Genomic DNA, 18,624 nt, shown 5'->3' on the forward strand with positions numbered 1-18,624 from the left:
TTTTTCGGTATGAAAGACTGTCTTCCTGATGGGCCAAATACTGTCCTGGTCAAAGGGGCACAATTCCCATTAACTTCAATGGGTGTTTTAGCTGATTAGGCCGCGATTGGATTTGTTCCCCGGTGCCTTGCCATACCCTGATAACATGTGGCTCTATCTCAAGATTATAGGTGGCCTTAGGACTTGTATCTGTTATACTGTCTGACTATGGAAGCCTTTTTTTCACATCAAGAGCTGGATTCTGCAAGGTACCGAGTGCCTCCTACAAAGTGCTGAGCATTCATAGCGTCCAGTGTCTTCAGAGACGCTCTGCACCCTGGGCCCAAGGTTTGCCATAGCACGTTGCAGGGCAGGCCTCATCCTTCACATTGCTTCCAGCAAAGGTGAGGCCTTCAACTGCCAGAAGTGGGATGGAAGAGAGGAATTCAGGTCATGAGTTTCCTTCCCATCCAGCCCCATTGCCAGGAGAGTTACTGCCTTTCATCCCACTGCAATAACTTCCACCCTGTCTCCCAGGAGGATGAGGAGACTGGTCTGACAAATGAGTTACAAGTCAGCATGGGCGCCTAAGCAATCATCTGTGTTGCTTGTGCTGGAAAGTCCACTGATGATTAAATACACTGGGCCAGATCCTCAGCTGGTGGACCATGCTCCATTGGCTTGGAGGATCTTGTCCTACACTTGCTTGCCTTAGCTCTTGGCTGATTAGAGCAGAAGTTCTTCCTGTGTTGTCCACATCCCTCCTTTCTCTCTCTCCCTCCAATCTGCAGAGAGGTTTTATGGATTTGACTTTGCTTAGGCTGGCCTGTTATCCTCATGTGTTACATGGTTATTAATTAGCAAATGCCCTGGAAAAATTAACCCCAGCCCAACCCTGGTAGGGGGCTTCAGTGCACTTCTTGGTGGACATGTGTTCACATTACAAAATCAACTATTACAAATGGTATTAGCTGGCACCTTTGTTCGCATTCTCAGCAGAGGAGCTAGGGATTAAATGTGCCTCAGAGACTAAACTCCCTAGAGGTGGTCTCTCCAGGACAGGGCTGAGACACATTGTTAAGGAAACAGAGACCAAGAGACTTGCATCAGTTCTTGCTGTGTTGCACTTGTTCTGTGGCCGGAGGACTTGAGTCTCTTGAGCTGTGGAGTGTATGACTGAATCCAGATAGATCCGCTTCTAAGCCTTGATCCAAAGCCCGTTTAAGTCAATAGAAGGACTCCCACTGATTTCAATGAGCTTTGGATCCAGAAAGATAAATATTAACTAAATAAGAAACAGTAATAAATAATCTGCTGCTTAGAAACTCTGCCATGTCTGACAATATGTTTTATAACAAAAAGAAAAGAAAACAATTCATTTCCACTTTCTGCTGGTCCTTGTTTAAATCTCTCCCTGTTTCTCACACAGAGAGCAGAACAAACCACAAATTTCAATTTACCAGGGTTACTGGCCCTACTTTTTCTACAGACAACATCATCCAAGTGAAAATTATCTGCCCAGTAACCTACAGAGAGGCGCACCCAGGAATTAACGTAATATTAAATCCAGGAGATTTTTGGTTGGTTGGTTTTGTCACAAACACAGTCATTGTGATTTATGCAGTTTGATGCCTCTAACGCTCTAAGCAGAAAAATAACCTGGGATTTTTAATGATGCATTAAATGTCAGTGAAAGTAAGTGATCAATGATGAACAGAGACTGATATGTAAGCTCAGGTCCCAAATGACCATGGCAACATGCTATCAACACAGACAACACCACAAAACAATCCTCCAATGCCTGTAGCTCTCTCAGTAACTAGTGATTGAATGGTCTAGTTCTTATAATATAGGACTGGGAGTGAGGACTCCTGGATTCTAACTCTGATCCTGCTGCTGACTTCCAGTGTGACTTTGGGCAAGTCACAACATTACTGTGCCTCGGTTTACTCATCTGTAAAATGGGAATAATATTCATCTACCTCATCAGGGTATGGCTCAAGCTTTATGCATGGATAGTTGTAAAATAACGGGAGATTTTAAGATGACAAGTGCTTTAAATGTGTAAAGTTAATAGAGCCATCACTTTCCATGAGAGAGGGACACGAGTTAATATCCCAGATCTGAATTTCCCCAGTCTGAACCTCCATCTCTAGCAGGATTCTGAGGCTGATCCATACATTTGTGGAGTGCCCGAACCAAAACACGCCCACACTCTGACAGTGCCACAATCCAGCTCAGGGGGCTGCAGTTTGGACCCATTTTTAACATGTACACTTAGCGTTTGTTGGGGTAATGTTATTTGCTGATATTATTGTAATCTGCTCCCCTTAAACATCTCCACAAGACCAACCTGGGGGGCAGGAAGAGACAGAATTAGCATCAGTTAAATACAGAAGTTTATCTCTTAGCCTTAGGTTTGGAAAAGTACAGTCTGGGCTACTTGATTCAGAGAAGTGATGCATCATCGATGGACCTCTGGCCACAGCTTTCCCCTTTATTCAATTAATGTTTAAGGAGTAACATTGAATGTATTGACCACGTGCAGTTTTCTAAAAGGGTTAGGATGAATTTACAAACAGCTTTGCATAAAATCCGTCCCCCAAACACAGGCCAGACAGACAGTGCGAATTTTACTTCATTTGAACTTGGCAGCAGCTTGGCGACTTTCCAGCTCAATGACCTGATTGACAAGTAAATCTGCAAGATTCAGGCTTAGCATGCACACTGTATAGATTATTCAAAGGGTGATAATGTACACATACTAAACCAGCCCTCAGCCCTGGGAGGTGTCAAACCAAACTTGATCCTTATCTGTCTCATTTGCCCCAGCAATCAGATTCATCAGACATGTGCAACTTTGCTTGGTGAATAGCTTTTTTCTGGCAATGTGATGCAAGCATTTCTTCTACCCTCTTTCCCTAGAGAACTGGCAGTTCCATTGGAATGTAGCACCTTGATTTCCTAATTCCTTATTCTTATGCATTATGGAGAGGATTTAACAACACTTCTGTAGTCTGGTACTGCGGCAAGAGAAAAACCAGCCTAACACAGTACCAGCCCGTAACGGGTGTAACAGTGGCATGAAAAATGCAATCCAACAGTCTCTGCCCCTCAGTATTATTAATCATGGGATCAAAAACACTCTGAGGAAGGGGCAGGTGACAAGTACAACTGAAAACAGGGACTAAGTCTTTTAATTACGCTTGGTGACAGTGATGTGGATTGAAAGCAACATCGGTCAGAAAGCATAATTTTAGTGCACGGTTACTGAAGGTGAGAATCTGCAGCTAGATACACACAGACTTAACCCAAAGTCTTTTTCTTCTTTTTTTCTTTCATTTGCGTAAATAAACAAACCGTGGATTTTGTTTGGGCATTTTTGTTGGTTTTTTGTTTTGTTTCATACTCCACACAATTTTAGTGGCCTCACAAAGAAGGAAGAATTTCAGCTCCAGAACTTTATTCCAGTTTTGGACAAAGTTAAAAGCAACTTCTGTTGCTGCTGTTGTTTTAACACTCAAAACAGCTGTAGTCCCAAACCCCCCATTTCGCTTGCTAATTGCAAGTGTTCAGATGGTGCAGTTTAAAGTTACCCGTAGCAGCTGTGAAATATTAAGGTGACGTGCTTACAACCTAGAAGAAGATACTGACCACTTTTACAATAGCTCAGGAGCACAACGGAAAGCCAACAGGAAATAGTGCAAGCCCTGCATGATAACAAGCCACAGTCTCTCTACTTTCCAAAGCAGAGGTATAAGAAATCCAGGAAAAGAGTCACATAGATAGTTTTGCTACTCCAAAAAACACCAATCACAACCTAATGAAATGGTTATCAACACACACATTTATCAGGGTGCTGATGGGCATGGGGTTTGTATTCATTTATTTCACAGCTCTCCCCCCTAAAAGCAAAGATCCATCTTCAGGATGGCTTTTGGTGGGCTAGTCACAACTTGTGGCGTACACCTTTTTGAGATCTTTTGTACGTGGTCAGTTCATTTTGTCGGCTGAGCTGCTTGAAGCTCCAATGCCAGGGATCTTCGTGTTTAGCTCAGCTTCATTGATTGCGCTTGGAGCCATGTATTTGGAGATCACCATTTCTCAGAGCTGAATATTCAGGGCCAGAGTTACTGGTTCTCTTTGGCAGCATTGTGCCATTCCAGCAAAGCAAGCAGCCGTACACATGGTTTAACCACCCAGTTAAGCTGGGTTTATGTCTGCTTCGCTGTGCCAGAGCAGAGCAAAACAGCCAAAGCAAATCTGCGAATCTAGCCCAAACTATTGTCTACTCTAAGAAACCACTTTCTGTAACTATTGGCTGTGTTTTGAAATCCTACAGTTTCCAGCACTGGCTCTGCTCATTATGCCCAGGCCTCCGTCTCTCACTGACTCTGAATCATTGTGAATTTGAACTTCAAACTGCCACATTTGGAGGATCTTTTTCTTTCCACTATGGCTGCAGTGAAATGATCCCCCGATATGATTTACGTGCAATACACGATCGCGTTTATTACAGAAACCAGGGTAGAATAAGAAAGCAATATTTCATGTTAATTCATGAAATCCAAGCCCAACTTTAATAGAAGGACTTCACTTTATACTAAGGATGATATACAGTCAGCCCTGCTTTAAATGAGACATTTTGCCTTTTGAACTCAGCAGGAGGGCCACTAGTTACTACTACTGGAAGCAGTTTAAAAACCTGCAAGTCCAGCAGGTCTTTGGGACTCCTTTAGAAACAGCATTTTATATTGTGGCACGGCATTTCTGCATGTTACAGTCTGCAATCTGCACTGTCTGACAATACAGCCCTTCTGAAACATGCCTTAGATTATTTATACTTGCGCTGTAAGGCTCCGATCCAAAACCCATTGAAGTCAATAGGAGTCTTTCCACGTTACTTTAATGGACTTTGGATCAGGCCCTAAAAGTGAAATTCTGACTCCACTGAAGTTAATGGCAAAGCTCCCATTGACGTTGATGGGGCCAGGATTTCAATTTACAGGCTCAGTCATCCAATGGATCAAATGTGCCAGCCAATAAGAGTCCCTGTCCTTAAGCGCTTACAGTCTAAGAGCCCCATGCAGAAAACTCTTGAGCCTGATCTACATTTAAATATGTAATCGACCTAGCTAAGGGCTCACAAAGGGCTGTGAGCAATTTCACACTGAGGTTGACCGAAGCCCCTGGTATAGCTGCAGCTAGGTCGATGCGAGAATTCTTCCATCCGCTTAGCGACTGCCTCTCAGAGAGGTGGATTAACTGTATCAATGGAAAAAAACACCCTTCTGTCGCTGTAGGAAACATCCACACTGCAGCGGTGTAGTTACAGCTTTCTGTGTCACGGTAGTGTAGACACAACCATACAGGGTTGTCAGTAGGCCGCTTCACAGAAAGGACTGTCCTTAAGGGCCAAATTCTGTTCTCATTTACACCGGCTCAATACGCTCAATGCGGCTACACCAGTGCAAATGAGAATGAAAGAGCAAAGCAGATAGGACTTGTGGACGTCAAGCAATGTGGCAATGTGGACGTCTAGCCATATGCTTCCTCCTTGGCTAGACCACGGATATCCCTCCAAGGGTAAATGAGAGGAGGAGAGGGGAGGAAAGGTGTTGTTCCATTAAGACACTTGGCCCCTTGTTCAAAGAGGATATTCTTTGTAACCCTCATTAAGCAAGGTACTTCAGCATGTGACCTCAATGGGAGCTACTCATGTGCTTAAAATTAAGCATACGTGGAAGTACCTTGTTGAGTCAGGGCCTAAGAAGTTCCCCTTACAAAATACTCCGGTTTCTATGGCACGTACCTGGAGAGCTGGATCTTCGCGGCTACTCTGCTAGGTCATCTATGAATGGATCAAATTAATCCTAAATTACTAGAGGAAACAGGCCACCTCAGCTGCAATGCATGTGGGTAATTTTGGTGATCTAGCCCTTCTTCCGAGCTTGGGGAAGAGGCTAGCGGCAATGGGACGTTCCCGGCAATCTTTTCAATAAACAAAACGGACAATATTTTGACCCTGCCCCAATCTGTAACCACCCCCCGCTTCCCCTTTTAAACAAAACATCCTGATTCAAAGGCGCTTCTTACAGCCTGGGAATGTCCACATGGCTGGATTGCAGCATTTATAAAAAGGGATTTAGGGCCTGCCAACAACAAACCCTTTTCCAGTGACACCAGTCTGAATTATACACTCGCCTACTTTGTGTGTTCAGACAGAGCTAGCAACCAAGCTGCGTGAGGCTTCGCTAATATGAAGAATAGCAGTTGCCTTCCTTAAAAGAACCTTGTCCCTTATGGCCGTTCCTTGGAAAGACTGAAAGGAAACAAGAATCACGGTGACAACACAATCCCTTCTGTATGTGTTAATCTGGATTTTGTTTGAACGTCTAGAACTGACCTTGCCTTGAACTGTGTTAAAAATCCTAACTGGTGTGGACTGACTTGACCTTGTGGTTCCATTTGTTCACAATGCCAGGCCTAGCCTAATTTGCTTAGTTCAATCCATTATTTCACAGACATAAAAGAAATGCAGCATTACAGCAGAGCCTGTTAGCACAGCTCTAGCCATTGGGCCAGATCTGCAAGGACTTCCTCCCCAAAGATGCAGGCAAATGCCTATTGATTTCAAGAGAGAGTTTTTGCTTGAAAAAGGACTGATTACAGACTGAATAAACACCTGAAATTTTCCCGCAAACTCCCATTGTTTAGTGGTTTCTAAGACAGACAGAAAAAAATACTTCTGTGAATCAGAGGTTTGGCAGAGTCGGGGAAAAAAAAAGATTTGAGCCTGAGTGTGTATTTGATTTTTGGCATTTGGGGACTGGGGCGAAGGAAGACGACGGTCAATTTTGCCTCAGTCAATGTGGTTGTTTTTAAGCTATAAGAGTGCAAAAAGATTTGTGGGTTTAGATAGTTTCCTTTCATTTCCATGACTCAAAATGGGTTATATTAAAAAGAAGTCAGAAGGAAATTTCATAAGCTGTTAGTCCCTTCTGGGTTTCTACTTCTTAAAAAAAAAAAATTAAAAAAAAAAAGCAGCTGAAATACTGAGGTTTATGTGGCTACTGGGATGAGCAGTCACTAGAATGGTTTCCTACTAATATCTGTATATTATATGGGTTTGCAGCTTCTTTCATTTTATAGTTAACACTTTATTTAATGCAATAGATGTTAACGAATGGCTGTGCAGTCAATGGTCCAAAACCAGAGGGTCAGGCCCTCGCAGCTAATGTAAATCAGCTTAGCTCCATTGAAGTCAATGGGTCAAATCCTCAGCTGGTATAAAAGTCATTGGAGAGAACAGAGGCTCCTTGCAATGATCTCGTGGAAGCTTCTTGTCACTACAGTCTGTAAAGATTGGCCGGATTGTTCACCCTGCGACCTCTTCGAATTCAATGGAGACTCCACAAAGGTCTCGTTATGGAGGTTCCTGGGCTGTGTGTCTCGGATCTTACTGAAGTGTGAAAGAGGTACAAGTAGCCAGCGCTGGATGTTATCTCCATGAATAACAGATTATCAGGTTGTAACATGCGTCCACTGAGATTATTTTTTAAAAATAACTACTTTATAGAAAAAAAAGAACAGAAAAATGAACTTGCAAAGAACTATGGCCAAAATGTTCTTACTTGGGAGCCGAAAGTTAGGCACCTAAACCCATATTGAGGCATTTAAATAGTTGGCCTGGTTTTCGGAAGTGCTGACATCCATTTATTTTGATGCCAGGTGCCTAATTTAAGCCATCCATTTTGAAAAGTTTGGCCTGGCATCAATGGCTGACAGTTAAGGATGCAACAGATCTAGTTTGGTGCTCTTAGGTGGGTTTAATTAAGGCCTGGAAGATCTCAATTCTTGGTAAATAAGCACATACTATTTGATACAGGAATATACATGGAGCATACACACGTCCTACTAAAACGACAGGAACACTGACACTAAAGCAGGTTGGTTTAAACTTAGATTTATTCAATGACACATGCACATTCGGACAGCTAGTAGAGTTCCAGTGAACAATTTTTATAACTGACTATGAGATATTTATGACTTCTGTTAGTCAAGTAAGTACATTTCTAAAATACATGACTAGAATCAAACTGGAGCAGTAAAGATAATTCTTCCCAAGAACAAAAAGAAACTTCTTCATTTGTAATACTCCTGTCATCAATTAATATCAGCAGGGAACCAAAGGAGGACAGCAAAGAGATGCATAAATGAAGTAACAACATATCAGTCCTATTCACCATCTGTCTCGTAGACAGTCCTCAAGTTTTCACTTCCATCAGTTCGTTTTTCAATGCTCCTCAATTTGCAAACAGCTAGAATTCACCGGCTGGATGGCTAATTCACCACTCAAGTTATGCAGATGCCCTTTTTTTAAGCACGGAAAAGCAGGTAATGGTTGTAAAATCATGGGCTCAGCCAAAAAATGGTTTCAAAAGTATTTCTCCTCTAAACAGTCTCTTCCTGGACACACCAAAAAGAAGCCAACAAGCTGTAAGGATTGCAGAAAGTGTCTCTTCTTATCAATATTGCACAGGAAAACAAACTCAATAAATTGCCAATATATTTTAAGAAGACTTTAAGCAGAAGAGTCATCAATATTTATTAGTGTAACGAGAACCATCCAACACTGCAGCTAACTGGTGGGTGAAATACACATCAAAATTGTTTAGATGGAGCGACATTGGGCTAGCCTGTCTGAATCTCTCCTCGTACGTTTGGCTAATTTAAGGGAATCCTGTAGGGAAAAGACTTAGAGGCTGGTTTTCGTTTGTCGGGAGAGGTGATCTGTAACCATCAAAATTGCGTGGAATGCTTCCGCTGGTGGAACCAGAACTGTTACTGAGAGTCTCTATGCTTCCTTCTCGCTGAAGCTCTGAAATGGAACGAGAAAACAGGCCCTGGTTAATGTTTCAGATAAAAGAAGGACGTTTGCCATTAGAAGGCCATTTTACTGACAAATCTGTTTATTGTATCACTGTTCTAACATTGCATTCACTCATCATCCACCTTTTACTGGGTGATTTGACGAAACACTCCCGAGGCATCACATCTACTTCTTCGCTAGGCTTATATTTCAGTCTGAATAAAAATGGAGTTTAAGACATCTAAACCTTGTATTTCAGTTTCAGATGTGGTGTCTAATCTCGTCCTTGGGGACGAGTATATTGATTTGCAATATATTAAGATCCAAAATCAGAGATTTGCAAGATTGAACTAAGGAGAATTATAGAAGTCCTATTGACAAACAATGGCATAACTTCACTAAACAGGCAGAGATGGTGATATGGCTGGACTAGAAAAGGAGTTCAGTTGTGATACTCGCTAACAGTGACCTGCAACAACCGCACTCAACCAATGCAATTCAACAGCCTATTTAAAAAAGGATTTTCCACAACTTCTTTGTGCTGTACATACAGTGGGAAGCATCTTTGTGTTTTCTGAGGCAAACAGAAACAACAAACTTTCCTGGGTGCTTGTCTGCTAGGGCTAATGTCTCAAAGCAAAAGAAGAAAGCAGAAATGATCATGGTTAGTGTCTATTTAATTTACATCATCAAAAAGGTGATGAAACTGTACTGATTGCAGAGGGCTGGAAGAGTCTGTAAACAGGCCCAGGGACCTAAGGTTACTACCATTTGGACAGGATTTATTTCCCTCTTGCAGTCATGCACATATCATTCCTCCCATGCTGGTCTTAACTCTCGAAACACTCATATTTTTGTGTGGGCAGAACATCATTTCTAACTCTGACTCTGCGTGAGCCACTTGAATCCAAACATTGACTCAGTGGCAGCGTGCAGGCAATGCGACTGGGCAGTATCACACTCTCCAGCACTCAACGATGGCACGCAGCGGTGATATTAGGCAGGACCACACGTACAGCACAAGCATCCTCTCCCAGCCACTCAGTGACAGATTATAACAAATATTCTGGTGAGTTGCAAAGTGAGAGCCAAAGCCCACGCTCCGCACTCTGTTTCTACTCAACCTTTACTCAAGATGGATGGATAAAAAGAGTTAAGACCTCTGATGTAAAGCCCCTAATAATTCTGCTATGGGAAAGGGGGGGATTGGAAAAAAAAACCCACAGTCTATCTGTAGGCCATTGACCGGATTGGTATAATGTTGACAGGCACTTGTACTACTATGGTGATGGGTAGAGGATAAACACAGGGAGCCCACAGATTGACAGACAAAGAGTTTTTCCTATTGACTTCAATGGGAGTTTTTCTTGAACAAGGACTGGCTAGGAAGTGAGTAAAGGACTGCAGGATTTGGGAGAATGATTTTAAACGTTGTCACTGCCAAATATTACTGTATCTCTGCCATTCACGGCAGTGGGATTCTACCTCATTTATAAACACTACGACAGTCCCTTTATTGCACTGAGACTCAGAGACAAGGACAAGCGTATAAGTAAAATGCACCGCCCCAGCGACAAGCTTCGTCACTAAAACAAAAAACACCCCACCCAAGTACCTTTCTAACAGTGCACCGTTCCTCTTAGCATTAATATGCGGTACATGTGCATACATGGGATCATAGATCCATTTGAACTGACACCTGGTCTAGTAAGATGTGGCAAATTTAGTACTTGATCATGGAAGTAGTTCGCAATGGAGATAATTGGAATAGGTTACACCAAAAAACAAATCTGCAGTGACAATGCCCTAATCATGGTTTTCTTGCCGGTGTTTTGTTAAGGAATGTACAATGTATAAATGTCTTCATATTCCTTCATTTCTTAACTGTCCCAGGAGTTCAGGAAGTAAAAACAGTCATTTGAATCAGAAATGAGTGGTGAATCCCACAAGAACACTATGCTGCTCCTGGCTGATTTTGTGCTTTTATCTCGCCTTGCACACAGCTGGCTTGGTTAAATGTCTCATGTCAGAGCTTTCACTCACTGTGTAGCCATCACCAATAAGATAGAACACGGGTAGGCTCCAATCAAACATCATTAGGGCTGTTGAACTCCTTACGAGGTTACTTTCCTCTCTCTCTCTTTCTTTCTAAAACCATAATTGATTTTCAGGCAAGTGCTGCATTTTCAGTTCCATTAAAAAAAAGGAGGATGCAGCAGTACTGTAGATTCCCAAAGCCCAAACGCTGAGCAGCAAAATGTCAGCTTACAGGTGGGGGGGAAGAATGCATGAGATTCTGGCTGAGGTGTTACATAACTCCAGCCTTTTTTAGTAACAGTGCCTTTGTATTAACCATTCCTCAGTGATTTACTTAGTACCTTAAAGGGGATTTTTTTTTTCCTGAGAATCAAAGCCTTATGGCTTTTCAGGGGTGCTAAGCAATGATCGATCCTGCTCTTCTCAGTGCAAGATGACAGTGCTCAGCACCTCTAAAAATTAGGCCACTCATCTGCATGTATTTTACTGCTGCTCTGAAATGGAAAACCTTTCCATTACAAGCCAGGATACAGTCACTGAAGAAGAGCGCTCTCCGTGGCAGGCTGCCTGCATTACTTCTCGCCACCATTAGGGGAGCCGGGGGGGCTAGTGCCAAGGAGTAAAATAGCACTGAGAAAAACCCAAGAAAATTGGAGAGAAGTTGAGATTTAGTGGATGGGGCACTGGACTGGGAGTCAGGAGACACTGAGCTCCTGGTGTGATCCTTGGGCTGCCTCTCTCTGTCTCCGTTCCCCATCCCACCCTTTGTCTTGGCTATTTAGACTGTACCCTCTCTGGGGCAGGGCCAGGCTTGCTAAGTGTTTGTACAACGCCCATCACAATGAAGCCTCACTCTTAGCTTAGGCCTCTACAGGCTACTGTAACGCAACAATGCGCAAATCAGGTTAAAAATGAGAATGAACTGTGTGACTAAGTTAAAGGCTAAAGTAGAAACAAAGACCCAAGTTCTGGCCGCATGTAGGCACACATCAAAAAACCAACAGGCCTTGGGTGGAAGTTTTCACCCTAAAGCCTATGTGTGTCTCCTGGCAGAGTTCCTCCGAGCGGCTCCCTGGACTCGTTTGAGGAGCAGTGGGCACTGTCTGGGGTTCTTTGCTCTGTGTCCCCCTTGGAAGCCCTGATTTTAAACCTATGACCTACGCTACCTTCCTGTATTTTCATTTGTTGTCTCCTGGATTTAGCTGATCCCCTTGTATTTCTGACCCTTCCCCTATGCAGAGGGGGAGGTCTTTTTGGTTTCATCCAGAACACAGGGACCAAAGAGACCGAAAGCCTACGGACATTCTGCTCTGTGCTCCACTGAGAAGCAGTCTGGGGATCAGGGGACATGCTCTGCATCTTTGTGAGTGTATGTCCCCAGTCCCACTGATGCAAATTCCGCCCTACAGATTAATCTGAGTTCACTCAAACGTTTCAGCATTATGTGTACACTTGTTCTGGAGCCAGTTACACAGCAAGACTGAGGTGCAACATACTTTGATATGTAAGGTACCATTGCTGAAATCCCAAGTGCTACATTATAAAGCACCACTAAGAGGAACCCAGGCTCTCTACCCCTGCATGCACCTGGGGAGGCTGCTTCCTATTCTGCCCCTCAGAGCAGCTACACAACGTGGGCTTAGGCATTTCATGGTCACCGGAGACCAACCCCATTGTAAATATGGCAGTCAGGCTCATGGCTATTACATCAATGGACAAAGTCAGCATGGTCATTATGTCCCTGAATGTCAATCAGATAAGGAAGCATTTTAAAGGGGATAGAATCATAGAAGTGTAGGAATGGAAGGGACCTTGGGAGGTCATCTAGTCCAGTCCCTGCACTCAGGGCAGGACTATGTAATAACTAGACCATTCCTGACAGGTATTGGTCTAATCTGTTCTTAAGAACCTCCAGTGGTGGAGATTCCAGAACCTCCCTAGGCAAAAGGATGTGTGGTCCAAAGTCAACGTAAGCTCCATTCTGAAGCTCTGCCAGGGACAAAAGAATGACCCAGTGTCTTGAAGACTGTCCTCCAGCTTTTGGGGTAGAAAACAGGGGACAGGCTCAGGATAGGTTGTAGTGGAGTAAAAAGTGCTAATATCCTGTAAGCAAGCTGTTTCACACCACCCAGCTGTAGGGAGGGAAAGGGGCCAGATGGCCAGTCTATTTTCTGAAAAGACTTGACAGAACCAGTTTCCATGTCCTTCTGGGGCTTGTGTATGTCAAGAGATGCAGGCTCATAGAAAGGCTTTGTTATAGTTAAAAGACAAATCATTTATTTGTATTGTATGGGTACAGAAGTAATAACCTTTACAGTAGCAGTACCCTTGATGGCTAAAAGGAAAATGTCCAAGGGTGAAATCCTGGTTACACTGAAGTCAATGGGAGTTTTGCCATTGATCTGAATAGGGCCAAGCTTCCACCCAACATTTGGCCATCTTTCTTTCTCCTATATATCATTGCACAGTCCCTGCAAGCCTTTCAATACGTCTATCGTTCTCAGAGCAGCTTTTTCAATATTGTTTTCCTTAAAGGCAAATCAATTCCAGCAGCACTTCTTAAGAACCCTGCAGTAACAAAGCAACATGCATGTGTGCTAGAGACGAAATTAAAATTTGGTGAGACAACCACCTAAGCTTCCCAGGAGAATACTATCAACCCTCATGAGAACACAAAAATCCACCTTCAGACGATTGTCATACAATTCTTAAGAGGTGTCTATTTAAACACATTTCAGCATTTCCAGTTTAAACCACTTCTTTCTTTCATGTATGTACAGTTCAGAGAGAAAAAAAATCTCTGCCAATTGAAACCCTTGAAACTAGGCATTCGCATGGGACTTCATTTATCAAAGGACAGACAGATTTACAGAAAATAAAGGATTCCTAGTCCAATACTGTTTTACACTCTCAAAAATTATAATATGATCATGATCAAAACAGGGGAAAATGTTAAATGGTGGAGATTTTACTTCCTATTTCTTCCCTTTTCCATCTTTTTAAAATCTACTGTTTTAAAAGAATATAAAGGAATTGAGACAAAAAGCTCCTTTAAATAATGTTAAGTTTGTGACATAAACCAAGCAAAGCCAGTGAATTTGGGGGAGATTTCCAAAGGCACAGATGGGAACTGGATATTTTTGGACCTTTGAAAATCTCCCTCTTAAAAGTTCTGTTCTTCACTATTCCATTTATACAGTGGGGGTGGAGGAGGTGCAGCACGCATCTAAAATATGCATGGACCCCAAAAGTGACATCATGCCGGGGGCATGGATGGCTCAAGGGATAATGAGCTTTTTTGCTAGGTTGCGAATTCAAATCTAGCCCAGATTGGCAGTGCCCAAAAGTCTTTAATATCGTATGGCTCATGTGAAGTATATCTGACAATCATACTGCGGATGCTCACATAGAAACACCCACTTTCACATGTGGATCTAGCTGGCAATTTCAGCAGGCAGATGAAGGACTGAATGCTGAAGAAAGAGGACTATTAGTGGACTGGGAGTCAGGAGACCTCTGTTCTACTCCTTACTCAGCCACTGCCTTCCTCTGTGACCCTGGGCAAGTCTCAGACCTACTCTGTACTAGGAAGTTAGGCTGGTATAACTACATCACTTAGAGGTGTGAAACATCCACACCCCGAAGCCAACCTAACCCTCGGTGCACACAGCTCTAGTCAATGGGTCGACCTAGCTAGCGCCTCACAGGGAGGTGGAGCACGTTTGCCAACGGGAGAGCTTCTCCAGTCAGTGTAGGTCATGTCTCCACTGAAGTGCTGCAGTGTTTTAAGTGTAGACAAGCCCTTAATCTTGCCATGTCTGCTTCCTCGTCTATAGAAAGGGGATAATTCTACTAACCCAACTTTGAAAAGCACTCCGAGATCCTTGACTGCCCAGCGCTATGGAAGTGTAACGTATTATTACTCTAGTGCCTTCTCAACTCCAGAGGTGAACCCTCCAGGTCATTGGCACAGCTGTAAGGAAGCTCACACAGCTGCTGCCCGTGCTGTACCTGTTCTGTGGATAAGCAGAGGGCTAAGTTCACTCAAAACCAAAACCAAAGTCCACCTGCAGAAGGAAGTGAGTGAAAGGCAGAATGGCAGCCTTAGCTTAGAACATCCTTGCTTATGTTGGCTGTGGGAGTTGAGCGTTGCTCAAATACTGGGAGACCGATCTGTCCCTGGTGTAATTCTGTTGGCTTCAATCGTGTGTTACGCCAGGAATGGACTTGGCCCTAGGTTGTCTGCAGGTTATTTCATCTACATTTCCACAGGTACACACTGCCAAGATGTATTAACTTCCTTAAACGTAGCAGTAAAACAACTTATGATGCACTTTAATGGGCCTGTACGCTAGCCAACAAATCGTGTCTCACATAAAACACATTCCATTTTATAGATTTGCTGGCTATTTGCAATACCTTCAGTTTGCTTCTGCTGAGGCAAGAAAACCAGGGTTGAGCCTTCAGGGTCTGCAAAATGGAGAGGCGAAGGAAGAAGGGGGCCTCCAGGAGCTATTTATGGGGTCAAAATAACACAAGAACTGCTCTTCTCATAGCATTTCCACCATCAAGGAAATGAAATACTGTGAGAAGACCAGCACTTGCATTACTTTGGCCCCATAAATGGCTCCCTGAGGCATTAAAAAGCCTGTGAAAGATAAACACAAATACAAATAAACACTAATACTGGAAACATAGATACTAAAACCTGCCCGCATCCCTAGAGGAAATGACTCACAAAGTTCTGATTGGCCTTAAAAAAAAAAAATAAAAAGGGGCAAAAATGTCTGCTGAAGAGATGAGGAGGAAGCCAGTTCAGGAGAGCTCAGAGAAGCCCTCTTCTCAGTTATGACACTCACTCTAACAGCCACCAGCAGATGAAATGGGAATCACAGAATAATAGAGGGCTTCAGGGCACACGTGAGTTGAACTGTGTTGAGGAGAGAAACAACAAAAAACTTATCTCCAGTGCTGCACATCTACCAGATGTCAAAGGAAACAGGCTCCGTGGGGCTCAAAAAACAAGGGAAGAAAGACAAAACTGTCAACAATTATTCTCTACTTGCTAATGTGCAGATTTGTGTCAATGTGGCTCCGTGGCCCTGGGAGGCTGGGGGACTGATTCTCATCTATTGCTGGTGCAAACCAGGATTATGCTCCTCTTAAATCAATGGAGGCATGCTAGTGTAGAACAGATCAGAACAAGGACCATTATCTCCCAGTACAGAAGGAGTGAAAGAATTCGTTTCTCCTGAAAACGTCTCCAGGACCGAAGAGGCAGGAGGGGAAATGCTGCAGGAAGCCGTGTTTCTAGTGGCTAGAGTAGGGAGGTGAATAGCTTGCAATACTTATTTCACTGTACGTTTCAGAGAAGAACCCTATCATATTTCCTCATGCTCAGTTAACACTATCAGAAAATACAGACCACTCCTTAGACCGATACTACTGCACCCATTCTAAGCCTGGCAGAGGAGGTTCACCCAAAATGCTGACAGCAAGATTTGGACCCGAAGAACAAGAGACACATTGAAATAGCAGATATTTTACCAGATTTGGCAACGACTCGCTCATACAGTGGGATGATGTGTAAACTCTGGATGCCCACCGCGAAGGTACTCATTTTATCAGTGGTTGTTTGGAACAGATTGTAAGTTCCTAGGAAAAGACTCATGCTCATATACTCATAAAGCATTGCACACAGATGAATACATCCCTCAGCCTCTCACCGTCCTGTGTATCTATTCCTCCATCCCCAGAGTATATGGTACAAAGCCTGGCTATTTGTTTTGATAGAAGAGGCTTCTTTCTGCTTTCACTCTGGCCACGCTTTTCAAAAGTGACAAATAGTTTAGGAAGACACCTTAAGGAGGCCTGATTTCCCAAGGGTGGGGGCCCAGCACTTCCTGGAAATCAGGCCCCTTTAAGGAGTTTCACATTGGCCACAAGTCACTTTTGAAAATCTTGGCCTCTATCCCACGTGTAAACAAAATGAACTCCCCACCCTCATTTCTATACAGGCCACCTAGATTGAGGCCCCACCCTGCCAGGGACTGCAGGCACTCACCAAGTAGCTGTCTCTGTGCATGTACACGTATACATAAGGTAACAGCCCAGTGATGGGTGCCCCAGAGAGGCATGTAACTCTAATAATAATGATTTTCTTGTGGCCTTCTCTAGGTCCCAGATTTTTTCATCAGACCATAATCCTACCACTCCTGTTGTCACTTTGTTGCTCTGCTGAATCACAGAGCTGGGGCGAACTGGGGACCTGTAATAAGAGCTGTGGAATGTCTAGGGAGAGGATGACCACTGAGCCCACTGAGGCTGAATGACAGCTGCAGGGGGTGAGCCAGGTTTAGACGGGAGGCACGCCTTCCTCTGTGCTTGGAAAGTGTGGAGCACATTTCAGGTACTACTGCAATCTAAACCCGATTAACAGAGCAATAGGAACTCAAATGCATGGCTCTCTGTGTTCCGTAACTCCCTCCCCATGCTGTCCTGTTTTCATCCCTGCCAAAGGCTGAAAACAGCATCAGTGATATATTTCCTTCAGTGCACACAGCACATGCCGTATTCTGTTGCATTAGTGAGCTAACTGCCAGAAATTGGTAGGAAATACTTATTTCTGTTAATATTTGCCTTCAGTTTTCAAATACCAAGCCTGATCCTACCTTGCAGTCCCAGCGTACTGCAAAAATAATCCTCTGCTTTTATTAACTTTCGTGCCAACGATGGGGGCGGGAGGAATGGCGCTATCTCAAAGCTTGTGATCCTCAGGTATGTGTCGGAGCAGAACAAGTTACACCAGGCACCAGTCCAAGCCAGGTTGCTGTACATTCAATTCAAAAAAGCTTCAGGAACTGTCAAAGGACTACAGCAAATCTAGAAAGGTATAAAGCCCTGCCAAGCCTAAATGTGAAGCCATTTTATATGGCACATTAATTCAATGCCTAAAGAAAATCTATATAGCCCTCTTTTGCCCGGAACACTCATAAATTATGCTGCCTTTCTTATTTGTGCTCTCTCGGTAGTGGTCCACTTGAAGCCATGGTATCTCCTTTATGTCTACTCAAAAATCTCATCTCCAGTGCATTATTTCTTCTAATGGTTTTTCCTTTCTCTCTGTTTGACTTCCCCTACAGCAGGCTGTTAAGCACAGTTTCAAAATATCCTCAAAAATCATTTGCTGGAAGAGCTGACCCTTTACTCTACCTACTGAGAATGGCACAAACTCCTGTACAGCATGGCAGAGATGCAGCCTGGATAAATGATACAATGACAGCCAGCCTGATGTGTCAGGGTAGTGGGGAAGCAGCAGCAACTCTGAATACTAGAATTATTCTTCATCAACTCAAACTGTCACAACACATTACACTCAAGCCCTCAGCTTGCTGAAGGAGTGACCCTGGACTGAATGGAAGAGTGCTTGGGGAAAGAACTAATTGTAGCTTCTTTTCACACGTCAGTCACTTTTCACAGCACCAAACCTTTCAAGCTCAACTAATGTCAAGTTCCCTTTTTCTTTTTCTGGGCTGAACATTTTTGAGTTATACAGACGGTATTTTTAAAGGAACAAGGTCTCCAGCAAGGGTCTGAGTTGTGGGGGAAGGGAAGGAAGTGCAAGAATTAGTGCACATTGGAAAGTCTATCAGACTTCTGAAGATTCATTAGGAATTCCTCCATGAACAGCTAGGAATCAAGGAAGCGGTATGGCATATTAGCAACTAATGTTTGAA

At 43.4% G+C, this 18,624-nt stretch overlaps 1 protein-coding gene across 12 annotated transcripts in view; it reads right to left on the bottom strand.

Annotated features, from left to right (window-relative positions):
• Window positions 1-7,929: 7,929 nt before the first annotated feature.
• The window catches only part of BCAS3 (BCAS3 microtubule associated cell migration factor), a 510,082-nt gene continuing 499,387 nt past the window's right edge, over window positions 7,930-18,624 (bottom strand). For 11 of the 12 annotated variants that reach the window (XM_048824521.2, XM_048824531.2, XM_048824529.2 and 8 more), the window contains one exon: window positions 7,930-8,860. In XM_048824521.2, coding sequence (XP_048680478.1) covers window positions 8,712-8,860 — 149 coding nt within the window. In that variant the 3' untranslated portion in view covers window positions 7,930-8,711. The remainder of the gene's footprint in view (window positions 8,861-18,624) is intronic. The other variant, XM_048824530.2, reaches the window with a different exon arrangement.

The sequence above is a fragment of the Caretta caretta genome, chromosome 17 (genome assembly GCF_965140235.1).
Source record: "Caretta caretta isolate rCarCar2 chromosome 17, rCarCar1.hap1, whole genome shotgun sequence".
In the NCBI taxonomy this organism is placed as follows: Eukaryota; Metazoa; Chordata; order Testudines; family Cheloniidae; genus Caretta; species Caretta caretta.